General features: G+C 39.9%; 1 protein-coding gene across 1 annotated transcript in view; it reads right to left on the bottom strand.

The window, feature by feature from the left end:
- Nucleotides 1–20,318, bottom strand: part of DEPTOR (DEP domain containing MTOR interacting protein) — a 140,651-nt gene that overhangs the window by 79,040 nt on the left and 41,293 nt on the right. The window contains exons 2-3 of the mRNA XM_046642223.1: nt 19,798–19,976; nt 18,603–18,726 (exon numbers count right to left, since the gene is read on the bottom strand). Coding sequence (XP_046498179.1) covers nt 18,603–18,726; nt 19,798–19,976 — 303 coding nt within the window. The remainder of the gene's footprint in view (nt 1–18,602; nt 18,727–19,797; nt 19,977–20,318) is intronic.

Consider the following 20,318-nt stretch of genomic DNA (forward strand, 5'->3'; position numbering starts at 1 on the left):
TGTGGATGGCATACAAGGGCTTGAGCTAGGAAGGGACTCAAAATGACCCATGGGCTATTAGGCCGAAAAGACACTTTAGCATTGAGAGAGAGCTTTAAAAAAAAGCCATGTGCTAACATAATAATAAATTATTTTGAAAAGCAAAACATAAAACTCTGTATACATGATAACCATTGAAATTAAAAATTCATTCACCAAAATATTAAAGGAGTTACTTACCCCTGGGGTTAGTTTATGAATGATTTTTCTTTTCTTCTGAATGGAATTCTCTGTTACTCAAATTATTCCCCAGAGAGAGTGTACTACGTTTGTAATCGGGGAAAGATGTTATCAATAAAGAAGTTAACTTAAGGTTAAGTTTATGTTTAACTAGATGACTTGTCCCTGAAAATATGCTTATATTAATACCCAACATAAGGGGTGGGGAGAGGGCGAGGTGGATGAGGGGCGGGCACATGTGTACACTGATGGATAAAAACTAGATTGTTGGTGGCGAGCACAATGCAGTCCTTACAGGGGCTGAAGTACAATGATGTACACCTGAAATTTACACAATGTTACAAACCAATGTGACCTCAATAAAATAATTTTTAAAAATTAAAAAAAACCCAATATGATAAAATAGCTTCCAATATACAAATTATATATTTAGATGTACGCTTCCAACATACGGTTTGAATGTATAACATTGACTTGTGTGATTAGCAAGCAAGTATTAGGGAAAAATGCTTACATGAGCATGGTATTTTTAAGTACTATGTTATTAGCTACAAAACAGATATTATACAGATAAATTGACATAATTTTCATAATAATTAAGTTTGGAACTAGTAAACAGAAAGCTGTTCAGTTAATATTTATGAGTAAAAATATTACATACTGGAAAAAGTGAGGGGAAAGGAGGAAAACAGTATTTAACGCTCTTTGCTAACAAATATCTTCTACCTTCCTTCACTCATCTCCATTTTATACACTCAATAGAATGTACTCATTTTCATCTTTATTCCTTACTCAGGCTGTTTCTTCCCATTTTCCCTTGAGAAATCCAAACCATTCTTCAAAGAAAGGAGTTCATTGTACAGTGATACAGGTTGTTCACTGCACAAGGGAACCTGGCTTCGGGGACAAACAATAGATAAAATCCAGCCCTGACTTCTCATGAGCAGTCCTGTGTGAGAGGAGGGACTGCACCTGCCTGGAGGAAAGGGCAAAAAGATGCCTGGGTCTTATTTGCCCAAAGGTGCTAAATGAAAAAGTGGGACTCTGTTTTAAACGTCTAGATTAAGTACTAATCCTTGTTTGAAAGTATCCCAATTTAAGTGTAATCCATACAGATCTCCCCCTTTTCTGACCTTAAAGTCAGTACCAGGTTTATATAGCCTCTCAATTTTATTTTATTATTTTTTTAGGAAGATTAGCCCTGAGCTAAGATCTGCTGCCAATCCTCCTTTTTTTGCTGAGGAAAAATGGCCCTGAGCTAACATCCATGCCCATCTTCCTCTATATGTGGGACACCTGCCACAGCATGGCTTGCCAAATGGTGCCATGTCCACACCCGGGATCTGAACTGGCGAACCCCAGGCCGCCAAAGATGAACGTGCGCACTTAACCGCTCGCCACTGGGCCAGCCCCTAGCCTCTCAATTTTTAACACACTATTTTTACTCCTCCAGCTAAACTAGAAGCTTCTGAAGGATAGACATCATGTCTTAAACGTTTTTATTTCTTAGAAAACTGAGCCTAGGGAGAGAGTCTATCTCAGGTGCTCAACAAATATTTGTTAATCAACGGACTAAAAACTAAAAAGAATACCACAAGCAACAGTAATGGAGTGTTGTCTTTGAAGGATAAAATCCCTTCCTCTTTGCTTGCTATTTAAAATTCACCGGAAGAAAAACTTTTAACGCTGGTTTTATGCTCTGAAGAGACTGATATTCTGGAAGCTCAGTTGTAATTTTCACATTCCTCACGGTTTTTAGTGGTGTCGTATTAAACAGTCATTTTCAGAACTTGAAATCAGCTTGAGTTAGAAGCCGAGTGCAGATTCCAAGGCCACTGCTGTCCAGGCTACGTTCAGCTATGGTTTCATAACCATAAAATTACACAAGGCGAGAAACCAAGGGTTCTCACACGGAAGTCAAAACAATTCAAACTTCTGTAAGCCTTCTCAAACAACTGTCAAGGGAAGCTGGGTTCTAAAATATATTATAAAGGCTCCTTTCAAGGGAATGGTTATTATTTATTTTGGATGCTTCCCTAATTATTAGAAAATAGAAAAATTTGCTGCCAAAAACAAAGAAAGAAAGGGGGGTAAAGAAAGAAGTTTAGGAGGGGTAAGATGAAGCAATGAAGAAAAATTGAAGACAATACCAACTAGAGAAAAGAAAATGGATACATTTAAAAGGGTTAAGAAAGAAGAATAAAAAACTGAACACAATGACAAGGAGGGACTACTTCTCTGCAGGCTAACCGGCTAGGTGACAGTAAGACTACTTTGCCCTGCATATTTGTGGAAGTGATGTGAAAGAGGAAGGGAAACAGTCTCTGCTCTTCTTTCAACCAAAGTCTTACATTATACAATCGTGACACCCTCTCTGCAAACAGATTTAAAATCACTGCTTTGATCTTCCACGGTCAATTGGTTTTTGACAAGGATGCCAAGGCCATGAAATGGGGAAAGAATAGTCTTTTCAACAAATGGTGTTGGGACAGTCAGACAGCCACAAGCAAAAGAATGAAGTTGGACCCATCTCATACCTCATACAAAAAATAACTCAAAATATATTAAAGACCTAAATGTAAGAGCTAAAACCATAAAAACTTTATAGGAAAGCATAAGAGTCAATCTTTGTGACCTGGGATTTGGTAAAGGAGTCTTAGATATGACACTAAAGGCAGAAGTAATGAAAGAAAAAATAGATAAATTGGACTACATCAAAATTTAAAACTTTTATGATTCAAAGATACCAGCAAGAAAGTGAAAAGACAACTCACAGAATGGAAGAAAATATTTTCAAATCATATGTCTGATAATGGATTTGCATCCAGAATATATAAAGAACATTTAAAGCTCAATAATAATAAGACAAATAACCCAATTTAAAAGTGGACAAATGATCTCAATAGACCAAAGAAGATATCCAAATGGCCAATAAGCACATAGAAAGATGCTAAACATCATTAGTCATCAGGGAACTGCAAATCAAAACCACAATGAGGTACCACTTCACATCCACTAGTTGGCTAGAATCAAAAAGTCAGATAATAACAAGTGTTGGCAAGGATGTGGAGAAATTGGAAGATGTATGCACTGTTGGTGGGAATGTCAACTCGTGCAGCCACTTCAGAAAACAGTCTCTCAGTTCCTCAAACCATTAAACATAAAGCTACTATTGATCCAGCCATTCTACTCCTAGGTATAAGGCCAGGAGAAATGAAAACATATGTCCACAGAAAAACCTATACACAAATGTTCATAGCAGCATTATTCATTATTGCCAGAAAGTAGAAACAATCCAAATACCCATCACATGATGAAACTGAAAATATCATATCCATACAATGGAGTATTATTTGGCTATAAAAAGGAATAAAGTACTGAAACATGCTACAACATGGATAAGCCCTGAAAACATTACAGCAAATGAAAAAGGCCAGTCACAAAGGACCATACATTATATCATTCTATTCATATGAAACATTCAGAACAGAGAACTCTACAGAGACAGAAAGTAATTAATGGTTGCTTAGGGATGGATGGAGGAATAGGGGAATGATAGCTAGCTAAGAGGTATAGGGTTTCCTCTCAAGGTGATGAAAATGTTCTAATATTGTGGTGATGGTTCCACATATCTGTGGAATATACTAAAAACCATTCAATTGTACACTTTAAATAGGTCAACTGTATAGTATGTGAATTATATGTCAATAAAGCTGTTAAAAATCTACTTTGTTCATTTCATTAATTTAATAAATATTTTGAATAAGTTTATATCCAATAAGTATATCCAGTAAGATTTATTTTATTGAATTTAATTTATTGAATTCGTTTTTGCAGCAATGAAAAGATATGGCCCTTGCCCTTATATTGCTTACTATCCAGCAGGGAAGCAAACATTAAAAACCTATGTGCAAGGCAGATAAACGCTGTTACTGAGTTAGAAGTATATACAGAATGAAAGGGAAACAAGGAACAAAATACCTAAGTCTACCAGAGGGAGCTTTCAAGCTCCAAGTTAAGACGTTGGAGCTGGCCTTGAAAGACAGTGAGAGGATACAGGATTAAGGAGCAAGAATTACAAATCCCGACATGAGGAGAGATGGGGACCAGCAGTGCAGTGTTGAGTAGGGGCCGGATGGGGGAGGGCAAGGAGGAGGAGCGGGTCCAGGAGAGGCAAAGCAGAAGGAGATAAGCAAGGGCAATAAACAGCCATTAGGTCAGAAAGGCTTCAGATCCTATAGGTGATAGCGTGGACTTACTGGATAACCCCTCCTTGTGCTTGTCACTGATTTCTGGAAGACCCGGAGGAAGCAAGATAACTAAACTTCTTGAAACCTGGAAACTGCTCTTATATACTTCGATTTTGCCCACCTGCTGGAAACCAGTAAAGGGTCATCAGCACCAAAGGATCAATTGCTAACCTCAGTCTAGGGGAAATGGGATAAAGAAACTCAGCAAGCTCGAGCCACTGGCGCTCATGTAGATGCTAACAGCCTCTCTGCCATCACTTAGCATGGACCAGAGGAAAGGGAACAGTCTGCAAAACTGAAATGTGATGGAAAGGATAGACTTCAGAGTCTTTCTGAATCTATCTGTCCTAGCACAGGAAGGAAATATAATGAGTATAAGACTATACCCCTGTGTCACACAAAAGGAATCTGGGAGAGATGTGGTTGATTACCTTCTCCTCCACTCGTGCCTATTAGCACAAATGGTTCCAGAGAGATAGTGGCACTGGGAAGCAGTCCTGGGTTTGAATCTCTGAAGTGTGACTGGGCTCTATGATCCTGAGTTGCTTCTTGTATGTAATGAGGATAATAATGCTTACCTCAATGGGGTTGTAAAAATTAGAGCTACTCTGTATGAAGCATCCAGCATATCACCTGGCACAGAGTAGCAGTGAACAAATGATGCACGCAGGTACATACACATACACCCCTCAGAGTTGACCCTTGTCAACTCTTGTCCATCCTTGTCAGGTTGGACAACAGTCCAAACCAGCAAGAACAAATTTGAAGCATCTGGGGAGAGGAGGTGGCATTCAGGTGACAGGTGAAACAGAAAAGTCAAAGAAGTTTTAATTACTTAAAAGGAAATTTTCTCTTCTAGAGAATGCTAACACTGATACAAAAGTTAATTTTATTTAGAATATTAAATCCCGGTAGAATACAGAGGACAATTTTTTAAAAATACTATCTGGGTAGTGGTTCCATAAGTGTGTTCAGTTTGAGAAAATGTATTGAACTACACACTTATGTATACTTTTATGTATATTACATGTCAATAAATTTAACTTTATAGTTAAAGTTTAACCACAAATTTATAAAGTTTAACTACAAATTTAACTTTAATAAAGTTAACAATGTTATCTGGATTTTCTTTCTTTCTGGTCTGAAAGACTCTTTTGTTAGGGGCTGTGAAATTAATAAATGCTTTCTGCCAATTTGGTGCTTTTTCCATTTGGTGGAACAATGCCTTTGCTTACACTCCCCAGCTCTGTGTGAAGAGACTATAATTAAGTAGGGATGTTTTCATTTAGCAAACAAAGGAGGAAAACAACATAGCAACTACACCTCTTGGACTCATCTATGCATTTAAAGACAAAGCCAACTACCCTGGGAGCCTCCAACAAGCCTCTAATAATGAAAGAATGCCCTCTTCCCTTCAAAACTCCCAGTCAGGCCTTCCACTGGTATCACCCCTCCAAGATACACTGTTATTTTGCTCCAGTATGTGCCTCTTCTCTCAGAAGGTCCTGCCCCCTCTTCTACTCTGTGTGTGTTCTTCTCTCCTTTGTTGCAGAATATTTGGCACAGCCTCACCCTGCCCCATCCCCTTGATCCATTCACTCTAGAATCTCACCACTTAAAAACAAACAAGGGCTATTTTCTCTAGAAAAGACTCCGAGTTCCCAATCTCTTCCAGATGGAATAAACTGACACGTGATGTAAACTAGAGTCATTGGATTCAAAGCAGGCCAAAGATGGTATTTAATTTCTACAGGTTCACTCAAGGAATTTAAATTTTTAATTTTTAATGCCAATTGTAGGAAAGTGAAGAGCTTGTACTATGAGCAACTGTTGGCCAGGATCACTGTTGAGCAACTGGAGGTTTAAAGCATATCACTTAGCCCATCTCAAATTCACTTTCCTTGTTGGTAAATTGACAGTGAAAAATCTCTCCCTCTTAGAGGTGTAGGAAGAATTAAATGAAATAATGTGTGAAAAATACTTAGAATGGTACCTAGAGCACAAAGTGGTCAGTAAATAATGGCTATCATTATTATTCTTATCCTTTGAATGTTTATGATCAGAACCTAAAATGAGTAAATAAGAATAGAGTGATCTTGGGACCGGCCCCGTGGTCGAATGGTTAAGTTCGTGCACTCTGCTTCGGCGGCCCAGGGTTTTGCCAGTTTGGATCCTGGGTGTGGACATGGCACTGCTCGTCAAGCCATGCTGAGGTGGCATCTCACATGCCACAACTAGAAGGACCCACAACTAAAAATACACAACTATGTACCAGGGGGCTTTGGGAGAAAAAGGAAAAATAAAATCTTTAAAAAAAAACAAACAAAAAGAATAGAGTGCTCTTAGAATAGCAAATATCTACTACTGGTTTTACTCAAATTTGAACATTTCACAGGTTAGGGAAGAGAGAAAGGGGCTGTCCATTGACTTCTTTCCAAAATAAGAATGACCATGAATTCATTTATCCATTTATCTCTTCAACATTTACTGGGTACATGCTATGTGCTGGACATTGAGGCTCCACAGATGTGGACGGCCTCAAGGCCCATGACCTCAAAGAGCTTCTAGTCAAGCTGGAGAAAAGAAAACTTCAAGCACAATCACCTTGGAAAGATGGCTGCTATGGTTGCTGGGCTAGAACCTAGGGTGATACAGAAGTAGCAAGGGAGCCAAAATAATTCATTATAATCTAACCATATTCCATACTCATAAAACAATGGCTACTGAGAGGACTCTGTGCCAGTTCCAACCACACGTGGTACATGCTCAGAAAAAGCAGAAAGGGTAAGTGAATTTTCCACTGACAGAGTGTGGGCAATTCTGCCTGCCTAAACACTTAAGGAGAGAGGAGACAACTCATTTTAGTTCTCAGGTGGGTCTCATAGGCTCTATCAATCAGGATTCCAGCAGGAAACGACAAAGTTGTGCAAATAGGCTAATACAAGGTAGTTTCTAATAAAAGAACTACTAAAGTTATGGGCAGAGCTAAGGGAAACTAAAAGGGATGGTGAAGATCCCAGAGCAGCAGACTGCAGTGATCGTTAACAACTCTAGGCCTTGTTACAAGGAGGATTATAAGGAGAGGGCAGTTTCTAGAGCTTAAAGTGGATACATGTAAGGAGAGGGCTACCTGACAGCTCTAGGCTTCAATAGCAAGGAGGAAGCAGGGAAACCAATACTGTGACCCCACTCTCCTGGCCCCCACCTACTTCCTGCTAGTGCCTCCCAGTGACCAAACCAATGGCAATGGCACCTCTTGATACAGTCTAAGTCAGTCAGCTTCCTGGGGCCACTGCAGGTTGGAAAAGCATAGAGAATGGATCTGGAGGACAAACAGAAATGTCCTGCATACACGCTGGGCATCTCACCATGCTGAATATAATTCTAACATATAAAGGCATGTGATTTTTACGCAACTTGGGTAAAACAAGGATACTTTTGACTATATGCATTTTTCCTTATACCATAGAAATATAACACGTCCTGCTTTAGATATGACTCCACTGAATTTTACCTCAGTTAGCCCTCAGAACATGCTCATGAATTATGCATTTCCTTCCCATTTTACAGGTGAAAAACAGATTCAGAAAGGTTGCATGTCTTGATAAGCAGCAGGGGAAGAACTCTTGACGCATGCCTCTACAACTCCAGAAATCGTAAACGGTTTTTCCACTCTACCAGGTTGAAAACTACAGAGATTGATTGGCAAAATCAATGTTGCAGAGACTTGGTTCGCAGCCCTGCAATTACATAAGATTAGGAAAAGTCGGCAAAAGTAATCAGAACAACCAATCTAACATCAATGAATCCAGTCCACTGTTCAAGCAGCAATGTGTTTACCTTTGAATCGAGTCATTTCTAAATAATCAACCAGAACTAGAAATCTGTAGATGACAATCTAGGGCTGACACGCACAGCTGGCCTGCTGTCTGGTCTGCACGTTAGCAAAGCTCTAACAGTATTGTCATATATTATATAGGAGGGGGAGGGTGGCATTGCCAAGAAACAGTAAGAAGAATGTGATTTCCAAAACCAGACCCAAAGACTTGGTATGAGCCAGGAGATGAACACTTTTTTCAAGCCCCTTTAAGAATCCATTAAGCTGCGTATTATTGACCATTATTTAGTGGTGTTCATTACTGCTACCCCCTTGGACTGAAGCTGCAGGAACTTTGCAAAGCAGAAGCTACAGACCGAAAAACAGTTAAATCATGGGCTCTGGAGCTGGAAATCAGGGCTCAAAACGCTCCCCATGCTTTCTGGCGGTGTGAAGGTAGGCAAGTTGGCTCACCAATCGAGCCACAATTTCCTTATCTGCCAAAGGGAGAAGATCAGTTTTTATCTCACTGGTTAAGAATGAGGCTTTCATAAGACAACACATGCGAAGTGCTTGGTATACAACAGGCGTCAATGACGCCCTGTGTTTGCTGCTTTCATCATTATCAGCAGCATCTTCAGGCTCACTCCACTGTCTCTTCAACTCCTTTGATCAAACACATCTGGCCCAACAGCAGAGAGATGCTTTTGTCTCTCTCATGCTTCCCACTACACTAAGATAAGCCTATCTGCTCCCCACTGCAACCCCCATTGCCTTTTTTAAGTGATTTTCAAATTTTTTATTCATTTTATCTATTTTTTTATTATGGTCAAATATACGTAACGTAAATTTTAATGTTTTAACCATTTCTTAGTAAACAGTTCAGTATCATTAAGCACATTGCCATTATTGTGCAATCATCACCACCATCCATTTCCAGAACTTTTTCATCTTCCCAACCTGAAACTCTACACCCACCAAATCATAACTCCCCATTCCTCCCTCTCCCCAGCCCCTGGCAACCTACTCTATGAATGCTCTCTATGGATTTAACTCTAGGTACCTCATCTACATGGAATTGTACAATATTTGTCCATTTATTTATTTCATTCTTTAAGGTTTTCTTTAATGGATTATTTAACCTGCATAATGTTTTCATCCATATTGTAGCATATGTCAGAGTTTCCTTCCTTTTTAAGGCTGAATAATATTCCATTGCATTTATATACCACATTTTGTTTACCTATTCATCCATCAACGGACACGGATCACCTTGACCTTTTGGCTATCGTGAATAATGCTGCTATGAACTTGGGTATACAAATATCTGTTCAAGTGTCTTCTTTCAGTTCTCTCGGGTACATACCCAGAAGTGGAACTGCTGGATCATATGGTAATTAGATGTTTAACTTTTTTTTAAGATTTTATTTTTCCTTTTTCTCCCCAAAGCCCTCTGGTACATAGTTGTGTATTTTTAGTTGTGGGTCCTTCTAGTGTGGCATGTGGGATGCCGCCTCAGCATGGCCTGATGAGTGGTGCCATATCTGCACCCAGGATCTGAACTGGTGAAACCTGGGGCTGCCAAAGTGGAGGGTGCAGACTTCACCGCTTGGCCATGGGGCCAGCACCTATATGTTTAATCTTTTGAGGAACCACCATACCATTTTTCACAGCAGCTATACCATTCTCACTCTCAAGGCACAAGGATTCCAATTTCTCCACATCCTAGACAACACTTGTTATTTTCTGGTTTGGTTTTGTGTTTTTGTAATTGCCATGCTAATGAGTGTGAAGTTGTTGCATCACCCCTTTTTGTGTTTGCAACAGCTCTGTGTTCCCATATGCATTTCACTACCCCCACTTCCCAGTCCCTGGGCATAACCAAATGCATAGTCACTGGCTAGTTCTACTCCTGAGGCAGAAGGCTGAGCTCAGCTACCTGGACCAAACTAGCCATGAGGCTGGCTCCTAGATGGCCCTTCCTTGGCAGGCTGAGGATGCAGCTGTAAAAAACAAAAGAATCAACAAAATTAGGTGAACTAGGGCTGGTTGCTTTCAACATGCATGCACAACTCTCTTACATACTTTAAACTACACTTCTAATTTATAAGGAAGTATTTGGATAGAGAAATCACTTGAATAAAATTTTTGTTGATATTTAAAATGATAAAACAATGAGTTTGACTTATGTAGCCTCTCGAGTCCAGGACCCCTAATGGGCAAATTATTAAACATCTGAATAACTTGTCAGGCAAAACATACAACTTTGCATGGCCTGCTATAAAGAAATTTTTTTAAAAAAAGAAAAGAAGAAAGGAGATGACTAGGAGTATCCAACAAGGATACAGTTCTAGATGAAAAATTTCCCATGACTCTACATTGAGCTGCATAACGAAACCACTTACATTTTTTATCTAAACTTGTGGTTAGACATCCTGTGAGAAGAGATGACGGCCCTTTAAAAATAGTATAGTTTTAAAACTGAACTAACCTCTGTTACCAGATAAAATCTTACAGAAAATCCTCGCCCTCCCTTTTTTTCCTGAGGAAGATTAGCCCTGAGCTAAAATCTGTGCCAATCTTCCTCCACTTTATATGTGAGTCACTGCCACAGCATGGCTGATGAGTGGTGTAGGTCTGCACCCGGGATCCAAACCTGCAAACCAGGGCTGCTGAAGCGCAGCGCACTGAATTTAACCACTATACCACAGGGCTGGCCTGAAGAAAATCCCATTTTTTAATTTCATGTCTATACCACAACATTTACTTATAAAAGTTAAACAGTGAAATCTATACAGTGCTTTTGATTAACACAAAAACACCAGAGAAATAAGAGGAGTGGTGAAGATAATTATTCCTCCCCCAATGATCAGCTACAAAATCCAATTAATCTGTGCATTTTGTCTTAGTTGCGGGAGATATTCTCCACAGATCTCTCACATGGGGCTCACATCTTGCACACATAAAAACTGACAGCTTGTGTTCTAGACTATCTTTTCAAGAATGTTTGCATAATGAACATCCTTGGAAGATAAAGATAGTGTCTCCCTCTGAAGCAAAAGGGCAGGTTTGCTTACTGCCTAGTATTAGAAAGATAATGTCTCCCTCTGAGCCAGGAAGCAGGTTTGTTTGAAGGCCATTACAAAAGATCCAGGTTCCTCAAGCTTGGAGTTCCTCTTCTGTAACCCAATCCATACAGGTGTCATCTGACCCTCATTGTACTCTTCTGTGGAACTGAGGCTTGGGGAACAGTCAAGAAAATAATCATACTTTGGCTACTGCTATTGCTGAGAGAAATAAACTGTTCTTTGTCCCCACCTCAGGGGTCTTCTGTCTTCTGCCAGCATCCATGAAATGGCGGCAGGCAAACTTGTTACCTTGCAAGTAGGATAAAATCTCAAGGCTCTTAACAGCTCTTGGCATTAGTTATACAGTAACGAAATCATGCCTTGTCACCCAGATAAGCGGTTGCACAAGGTAACAACTTTTAACCCACTTACACTGCAATCTTAGGACACTCTTCAAATAAACCAAGGAGGCAGGAAACATTTATTCCAAGACTCTATGAAACCACTAATTAATTGGGCAGCACAAGTGAATTGTGAAAATGTTGTACATAACATATTAGAAAGTATTTTTATTACAGTTTGTAAAATAATTTAAACATACTTTGAACATAAAATTTGAGTGAATTTGCAGAACTGAGGATCTCAGTTTGCAAAGCACTTCTATACCAGAAATGGAACAAGATGGAATCAAAAGCTTGGTGACTTTATTTTTTTTACTCCAGCTCCATATTTTAGGGTTACATCAGTCATCAAACCTCTCTCTAACTCATATCCCCCATCTCTACAATGGGATTAACTGTGTCTACTGGGTATAACTCACAGAGTCGTACAGACGATCAAACATATTAATGGATACGATCCTTTGTACACTCTGAAGAGGCAAGACGAGGTAAACCGCTGGCTACTAGCTTGTCATTAAAAGCAAGCTCTCTGCAGCTCTTTCATGGTACAAGCGCAGCAGCTCAGAGCAATCACAGCATGTAGAGTCCTTTGTTCATTCAACAAATATTTATTGTGCCAGGCACTGGGAGGGAACAGGAAAAAGATCCCAGGGGCACATGGTAGAGAAACCTCTGATAAGATAAAACACACAAAAGAGCTTTTCCTCTTTGGATATAGTTTCTCCTTTATATTTTCCTTCAGTCCCATGGAAGAGAGAATATAAAGGAAGCAGTGGGAACTCAACAGAGGTCTAATGGCACACAGGTACTTTAAACCACTTCTTCCATCAGGTCTACACCTGAGCAGAATAAATGGCCTACTAGTGGCTGGACTACTAGAAACTCTGGCTGCTGAGAAAACCAAGGTCCTCTGGGTAAAAAACTAAACTAATGTCTTTATGAACCAAACCTGGAAGGGATTCAACCCCATATTAAGACTGAGATTAAATTACAATTGAGAAGTCTCCTCTATGTCCGAAGATGAATCAACGTTAGTTCTAAACGTGCGTTTGAACCATTAGTTTCAGTAAGGAAAGTCCAAACTGCACCTCAAACTCATATTCTCTTTGATAGCTAATTCTATTTATCTGTATAGAGACCACTTGAGTTCTAATTCTGAGTGCAACTTTCTTCTTAAAGAGAGCTATTTTGCCAACTGCTGAAAGGTAATCAAGTTTTGCAATTTGGAATATGACTCCAAAATATCTTCTACCATCTGAAGGCTGTGTAAGCAGAGTCAATGCTGTTATTTTCAGTTATAGATATTTATCCTGTTTATGAAAGTTTCATTAGAAAACTAAAAATTGCACTGTTTGGGAGAACGGGAGTTATGTTCATGTGTTGTGTGTCTGGGGTATCCGTGCCCAGGAAGAATTAAGTGGAAAACCAGAAGCCCCTCCTGGAGAGATGTCACACCTTATTCTTTGCATCTTCAGTCCACTGACTGGCCACAGCAAAGGTTTGACAGAACTTGTTGGTAAAAGTACCTGGTGCCCTGAATGTGTTAGATGAATTCCTCAAAATGACCAAATCTGGGCATGGATCCAGGAGCACACACCCTCTTTTTCACACTCCCCTCCAGCTGGCAGCAGGAGATGAAGAGCATACACTCATGCACTGAGATAGGCCCTGTCCTGTGTGCTCCCATGGATTAGTCCATTTAGTCCCCACAAGAAGTCTATGAGGTTGATACAATCAATACCTCCATTTACTAGATGGGCAAATGGAGGCAGAGAGGGGTGAAGCCACTTGCCCCAAGGTGCAGAGCCAGGATTCACACCCAGGTAGCCTGGCTCCTGGCTCTTAACCACTACGCTTGGCTAAATCTGAAAATAACATGATAATAAGTATAACAGGTATCCTTTATTTCTATTATTATTTACTACTCTACAGCAGCAGCTAACATTTCCCAATCTCTCACTCTGTGCCAAGCACTGTGCTTAGCACTGTAGAGATTATATCTCATGTAATCCTCGCAACAGCCTTTCCAAGTGAGTCCCAGCTTTATCTCCATGTAAGAGTACAGATAAGAGAGGTTCAGCAGCCTGCTCAAGGTCACAGAGCAAGCAAGTTGTGAGGCCGGCATTGGAGACCAGGGCTGTGTGACTCCAAAACCCACACTCACTGTCACTCACTATGTGGGAGGACTCACATCACCAGCTCCCCTATAACTTTCCTCATGTTGGGACAACTTGAAAGGGCCAGCTTCCACCCCTTAACCACTATTCATTCAAGTACCTCTGAGTTAAGGTAACTGGAGTGACATAAATACTAAGGTGGCAGAGTCATTGAATTTTGGTTTGGAAACACAGCTTTGTCCTAGAAAATAGCAGATTAAGAAACACCACTAGAGATTAGAAAGCCAGGGTGCCAAAAATCAGCATGTTTCAGCAACACCCTAGCAAGAAACCACCAAGTTTCACAAAGTTCTATTAATAATACAAAACAAACAAGTAAGAGGAGAGCAAAAAGGAAATACTGACAATACAGCCAGCCCTCAGAGCTGGTGGGAGGTTGTGGACAGCAGTGGCCTGCACACCTGCCACCTTGGGTTCAGGTCCCCTCTGTCCCTCTCAGGCTGTGTCACCATCTCACAGAAATGACTTAACTGCTTCTGGTCCCAGATGCTCCTTCTGAAAAGTGAGCAATAACATAATGTCCCATCGATTTTATATTGTATTTTTATATCATTATTTACTAAACTATTCTTACTATTATTATTTATGACTCTATTATTGCTCTATTAAAGGAGTTCAGATAAAATAATCCAATGGAAGTGCCTTGAGGAGCTTAATTTATAAATAAAATGTGTTACTGGGTTACCATATTTACAGAATACCACAGAGATTTATCATGATCATTTTACTCTCCTTGTCCAACATTCACTTTAAAATCTCAGAATATTTTAGGTCAGTTTTTACAGAAAATTCCATACCTGGTTATTTACAAACTCCACATTCCATTTTAAGATAAACTAGGTTTTGAAGTCAACATTGATTTCATCCATTTAATCTCCATAAATAATAAATAATAATAATAATAAATCTTTTATAATAATAAAAATGTTTTCTAAGATTTCTTAATAGTGTAGTAGTAATAAATTTGGGCTTTGGGCTCCTGGGTTCAAATCCTAGCTGTTTTTTACTAGTGAGGTGACCTTGGGTAAGAGGTTTAATCTCCACCTGCCACATTTGCCTCATCCATAAAACAGGACAATGATCTAAATTGGGGTTGTTATGATGATCAAATAAAATGGACTAGTCAGGGTGTCTGATACATGTTAGCAACCAACAAACATTATCTATTGTTATTATCTTAAAAGGAAAACAACAAAAGGAACACATATTTTGCAAAGCCTTCTTTCACAAATGTTAGAGATATCCTAAACAAGTATCCTGGCTAAAAAAAAAATATATATATATGGGGGCCGGCCTGGTGGCGCAGCGGTTAAGTTCCCACATTCCACTTCTCAGCGGCCCGGGGTTCACCGGTTCAGATCCCGGGTGGCGCAGCGGTTAAGTTCCCACATTCCACTTCTCAGCAGCCCGGGGTTCACCGGTTCAGATCCCGGGTGCGGACATGGCACCACTTGGCAAAAGCCATGCTTTGGTAGGCGTCCTATGCGTAGGGCGGAGGAAGATGGGCATGGATGTTAGCTCAGGACCAGTCTTCCTCAGCAAAAAGAGAAGGATTAGCAGTAGTTAGCTCAGGGCTAGTCTTCCTCAAAAAAAAAAAAAAAAAGAAACAGGAAAAAACTTCAATACTAAAATAAATAAAATACTTGAAAAGATGAGCTATGAACAAAATCAATAGTTACTTCTTTATGTTATTCTTTAAAGTATCCATAGCTTACAAAATAATAGTACGTGCTGAAATTCTTGGAAAAGATGTGTAGGGAAACAAGGAAAATGCATAAAAAATAATTAAGTGTACACTCTAAACAAAACTGGTCAAATAGAGAAACTGAGCTATCAATTCCAAAGGCCTTAAAGTTTGTTCCAGGCACGTTCCAACCACCAAAAGTAGAGGCCAAGATTTGCAAGGCGGCAGCTAGTTCACGCAAGGTTAAGTACTTATTAAATTACTTTTCCTAATGCTAATTGCACAAGCAGTTTGGAGAAATAAATTTACGTGGAAATTGAGACACTGAACATTAATGACTGGAAAGCCGATTGTACACAGAAAAAGATAGCAATATCGATCAACCCGTCCAGCGCTCATAATTTTATTTATACTTTTCAGCAAATATTTACCATCTACGACTGGCCAGGCACACGTTAAACTGTAAGACATGCAAGGTAGGATAAAGCAGTCCGTAGCCCTAAGTCTCTCAGTCTAATGCAGTAAACATACAAAGACGAAATTCTAATACAGCTATTTGGTACGTAATGCAGTAGCAGCATCTAACTCGGTTCTAAGCGGGTACGGAAGGATTCTCAGAAAAGGTCATATTAAACATGAAGCCAAGAAGAGTCAGAGTGAGCTAGGGAAAGTGTTGAGAGTGGCATGAAGAGTCTTCCAGGTGGATGGAACAGCATACGCAAAAAGTACATCAAATGACCACTTCTCTACTCCCTACTCTCCAATGGCTTCCCATCACACTTAAACAAAATCCTCGATTCATATCAAGGCTTTAAGGATCCTATGTGATCTGGCCCCAACGCATCTCCTACTATTCTCACTGTTATTTCGTGCCCTTCGGACACTCTGGTCTCCTTACCGTCCCAAAATATGCCCAGCACATTCCTGCCTCAAAACCTTTCCCTTTGCTGTGCCCTTTGCCTGGGCTGCTCTTCCACCAGATACCACAAGGTTCACTTGATTCAAATGTCCCCTCTTCAGGGGTGTCTTCCCTGTCCCCTCTATCTACCTTGCCAACTTCAGGAAGTCTGTTTTTCTTTCCAGCACTGGAAACCACCTGTCTTAGACTACATCCCTCTTCATGTGTGATCCCTTTAACGTCTGCCTCTTCAACCGAAATGCAAGCTCAGGAGGGCAGAGGCTGTCTCGGCCTTGGGTTCAGGGCGCATTTCCAGCGCCTATAACTGTGCTTGGCATGTGGCGAGGGCTCAATAAATATTTTTTGAACACTTAATGAATTGATAAATGGTCTGAAGGCAGAGAGGAAGCTTGGATGGTCCAGAGACACAACAGTTCAGCGTGAATGGTGCATAAGATGTAAGGGGAGAAGCAAAAGACAGTGGGCTGGACTAAGTGTGTTTTCTAGAAGGAATGAGCAACTTTCTTCAGCTTTTCTTATTTTTGTCTCACCATCATACCCATCCAATAATCAAGAACAGTTCTCTGTCAGACATTTTCAATTATTACTAATCCCTGCTCCCAAAGTGTGGTTGCCCAGATCCCAAGAGATGAGCTGTAGCTGGAGGAGAGTATTACAGAATCCTGTGGTTTCCTTCCATGGAACTGACATGTATGTTTTTGACAACACGGAATCTTATAGTTTGAAGGGACCATCATGGTAATCTAAATAACTAACAGCTGCTAGAATTTTCCAAAAGAAACTAAAAAACTAAAACAAAACAAAACAAAAAAACCAGCAACAAAACATGTACACCTACTCAAGTATACAAATGGAGGTGTTGATGGATCCCTTCCATGCAAATTCACGTGAGTCAGGGAGATGATGGATTTGCTATACTTCAATATAGAGAGCAAGTTATAGGAGAACTATTACATATCGGGCATTGAGTGGTTGGACAATACCAGCTCCAGAAACAGAGGTGAACAGAACTGGGATAGAGGCAAAACACAGGAGAGACAGACCGAGGGTGGTCATCAATATCACGTTAATATCTGAAATGGCTAGCATTTGGGGGAATCTGATTACATCCCAGAGATGCTGAGCTAAATGCTTAAGTACTTGACAGAGTTTATTCTTTTAATACCCACAACAACACTAAACACCTAGGAGGTAGGTCTATCACCAATCCTATGTCATAAAAGAGGACATTGAGATTTAGGAAGGTAAGGTGATGGGTAGAATTCAAACCCTGTCTGGCTCTGAACCATCATGCTACTTATCTGACCACCCAGGCCTCTCTCCCCATCTCATCAACCCACTCATCATACAGTAGGCTCTTTTATGTGATAAATACATATTTTTCAACTCCTGAAAGCTTGAAAGGCAGTCAGGGTTAAGAAGGAAATACCATTGCTCCTGTACTCATTTCTCTAATGATTGTCCTGGAAAAAAACAAGGAAGATAGGATAGAAAAGAAGCCATGGAAATAACAGATCAGCTCAGAGACAGGCCACTGGGGAGATTCAAGATCCACCAACTGGATACTCCTGGGCTACAGTATATTCATCTCTTCCAAAGAGCTGAGAGATTATTCCTCTTAGACATCCTGCTATCTGAAGTTTTCTCACCACTCAGCTCTTGACCTGTACTTGAACTTCTCCTGTACATGATATGGCTTCTCTAGCCATTTACAAGACTAAACCTCCAAGTTATACAACAGTATTTAAAAGAGAATGGGCAACTGTGTCACTTGATGGCAAACATCAAGCTCCATCCTTTTGTTTTCACTTCTGAAGTTTTGTTAAATTGACTTAAATATAGAAAATACTACTTAAGTAGATTCTTTATTAAGAATCTTATGAAATCAATTTAATTTCTAGTGAAGAGAAAAGCAAATGAGTGATAGAATTCTCTCCTATTAAAAGGAACAGTTATGTAACCATCCTGCAAGGAAGAGCCAGGCTGAAGTCAAAATGATAAAAGACTGAAATAGCCTTGCTTCTCTACAAGTCAGGTTTACAGTGGGGGAGTTCATGTGCAACATACTTCTCAAATAGCCTCTGTCCTCTCATGAAGGCCTTCACTTCGTTGTCCAAGGGGAAGGTACCATCATCCTTTCTAAAGCGGTAGAAGAGTTTGACGTCCTTGAATTCCTTATGCTCGTCACACACTGAAACACAATATACACAGAGAGGCAAATGAGCAAAAAAATAACTCCAATTATTCAAATGAAGTAGATGCTAACTAAAAATTGTTTCACTCCCTAATTTTTCAAGCACACAAGCATCTATTATATGATTTAATACATGTAAAGTACTTAGCACAGTACCTGGTACAGAATAAGCCCTCAGTATTACTAGCCATCATCATCCCCCTCATCATCAATATTATCTATTAAAAGGTTCACAAAATTCAATTCATTATTCATTCCACAAACTCTTCTTGAGCATGCTATTGGGGCAGGCATCACTTAAGAATGTGAAGTGTAGTGGGATAAAGAGAAACGTCAACATATAATTAAAATATGGTATGATAAGGCTATGAAAAGGTGAGGTGAGATCGCAGTGGGAGCCCAAAGGAGGAGTAGCTAGTACCCCAGTAACCCAGTTTTGTGGAATGTGTGCTTCTCTGCAGAGTCTGCACATAAGTGAAGACCTGAAGGATGAATAGAAATTGGTCAAAAATGGAAAGAAAGGGCATTCCAGCCCAAGAGAATAATAGCATGTGAAAGGTCTCAACCAGGGTTGGACAGTTCAAGGACAAATGTTCAGGAATGTTCATCAGACCATTGAGAGTAACAGCAAAAACTTGGAAACAACCTAACTGTCCATCAGGAGGAGAATGGATAAAGGTATGATGGCATCATTACACATGGCATATGACACAACAGTGAAAATGGACAAACCAACAAGAGATATATCATTAACATGGATGAATCTCACAGTGTGTTGCCCAAGTGGCAAAAGGATAAATGTGCCTCTGTATGATGCTTTAAAATACTTAAAACAACGTGATAGGTTGCTAGAGATGCATATACAGACAGGAAACGGGTAAAAAAGTCCATGGAAATAAAGAAAAATGCCTCTTGGATGGGGGAAGAGAACATAATTGGGAAGAGGTACATGGGAGACAATACAAACTAAAATGTTTTCTTTCTTATATGGGTAGGTTCACATCTGGAATAGAAGATTTAGTCCTCTGGTTCCTCCCAAGTTACCTTGACTGCAGCCATCTCACTCACCGTGATGAATAATGCCCCGGTCTGCTAATTTCTGCATGAGTTTAATTGCCGTCTCTCTGTCAGAAGCCTCTTTGTGCTCAATCAGCCAGTCAATCAGTTCTTTTGCAACAAAACAGTTTGGGTAGGTTTTGAGATGATGTCGCCTATCTTTAATAACCTTTTCTTCATGCAGCCTGAGCCTGGAAAGAAAATAAGTTTGGTAATCACTTTAGGAATTTTGACAACACAAATTATTAAACCAATCCCAGAGAGCAGGAAGGAACAAAATGGAAGCTCTAAATGCATCAGAGTGCCTTTCAAATATCTTTCTGTCAGTGGGTGATTTCCATACTGTCAGAGCCCAGAGGTCCCAGAAAGTGGTTTCACCCCTCAGATCAGAGATGATACAGGTAAATGGGAGGGAAAAACAACCATGACATCCTAGAACTCTCCCACTGCTCAAGAGACTGAGAGAAAAACTCTCCCACTCCACTCTGCCTCACTCCCTTCTCTTTTTCTCTCCACCAGTGGGCTTATGGCTT

Source organism: Equus quagga, chromosome 16 (assembly GCF_021613505.1).
Source record: "Equus quagga isolate Etosha38 chromosome 16, UCLA_HA_Equagga_1.0, whole genome shotgun sequence".
In the NCBI taxonomy this organism is placed as follows: domain Eukaryota; kingdom Metazoa; phylum Chordata; class Mammalia; order Perissodactyla; family Equidae; genus Equus; species Equus quagga.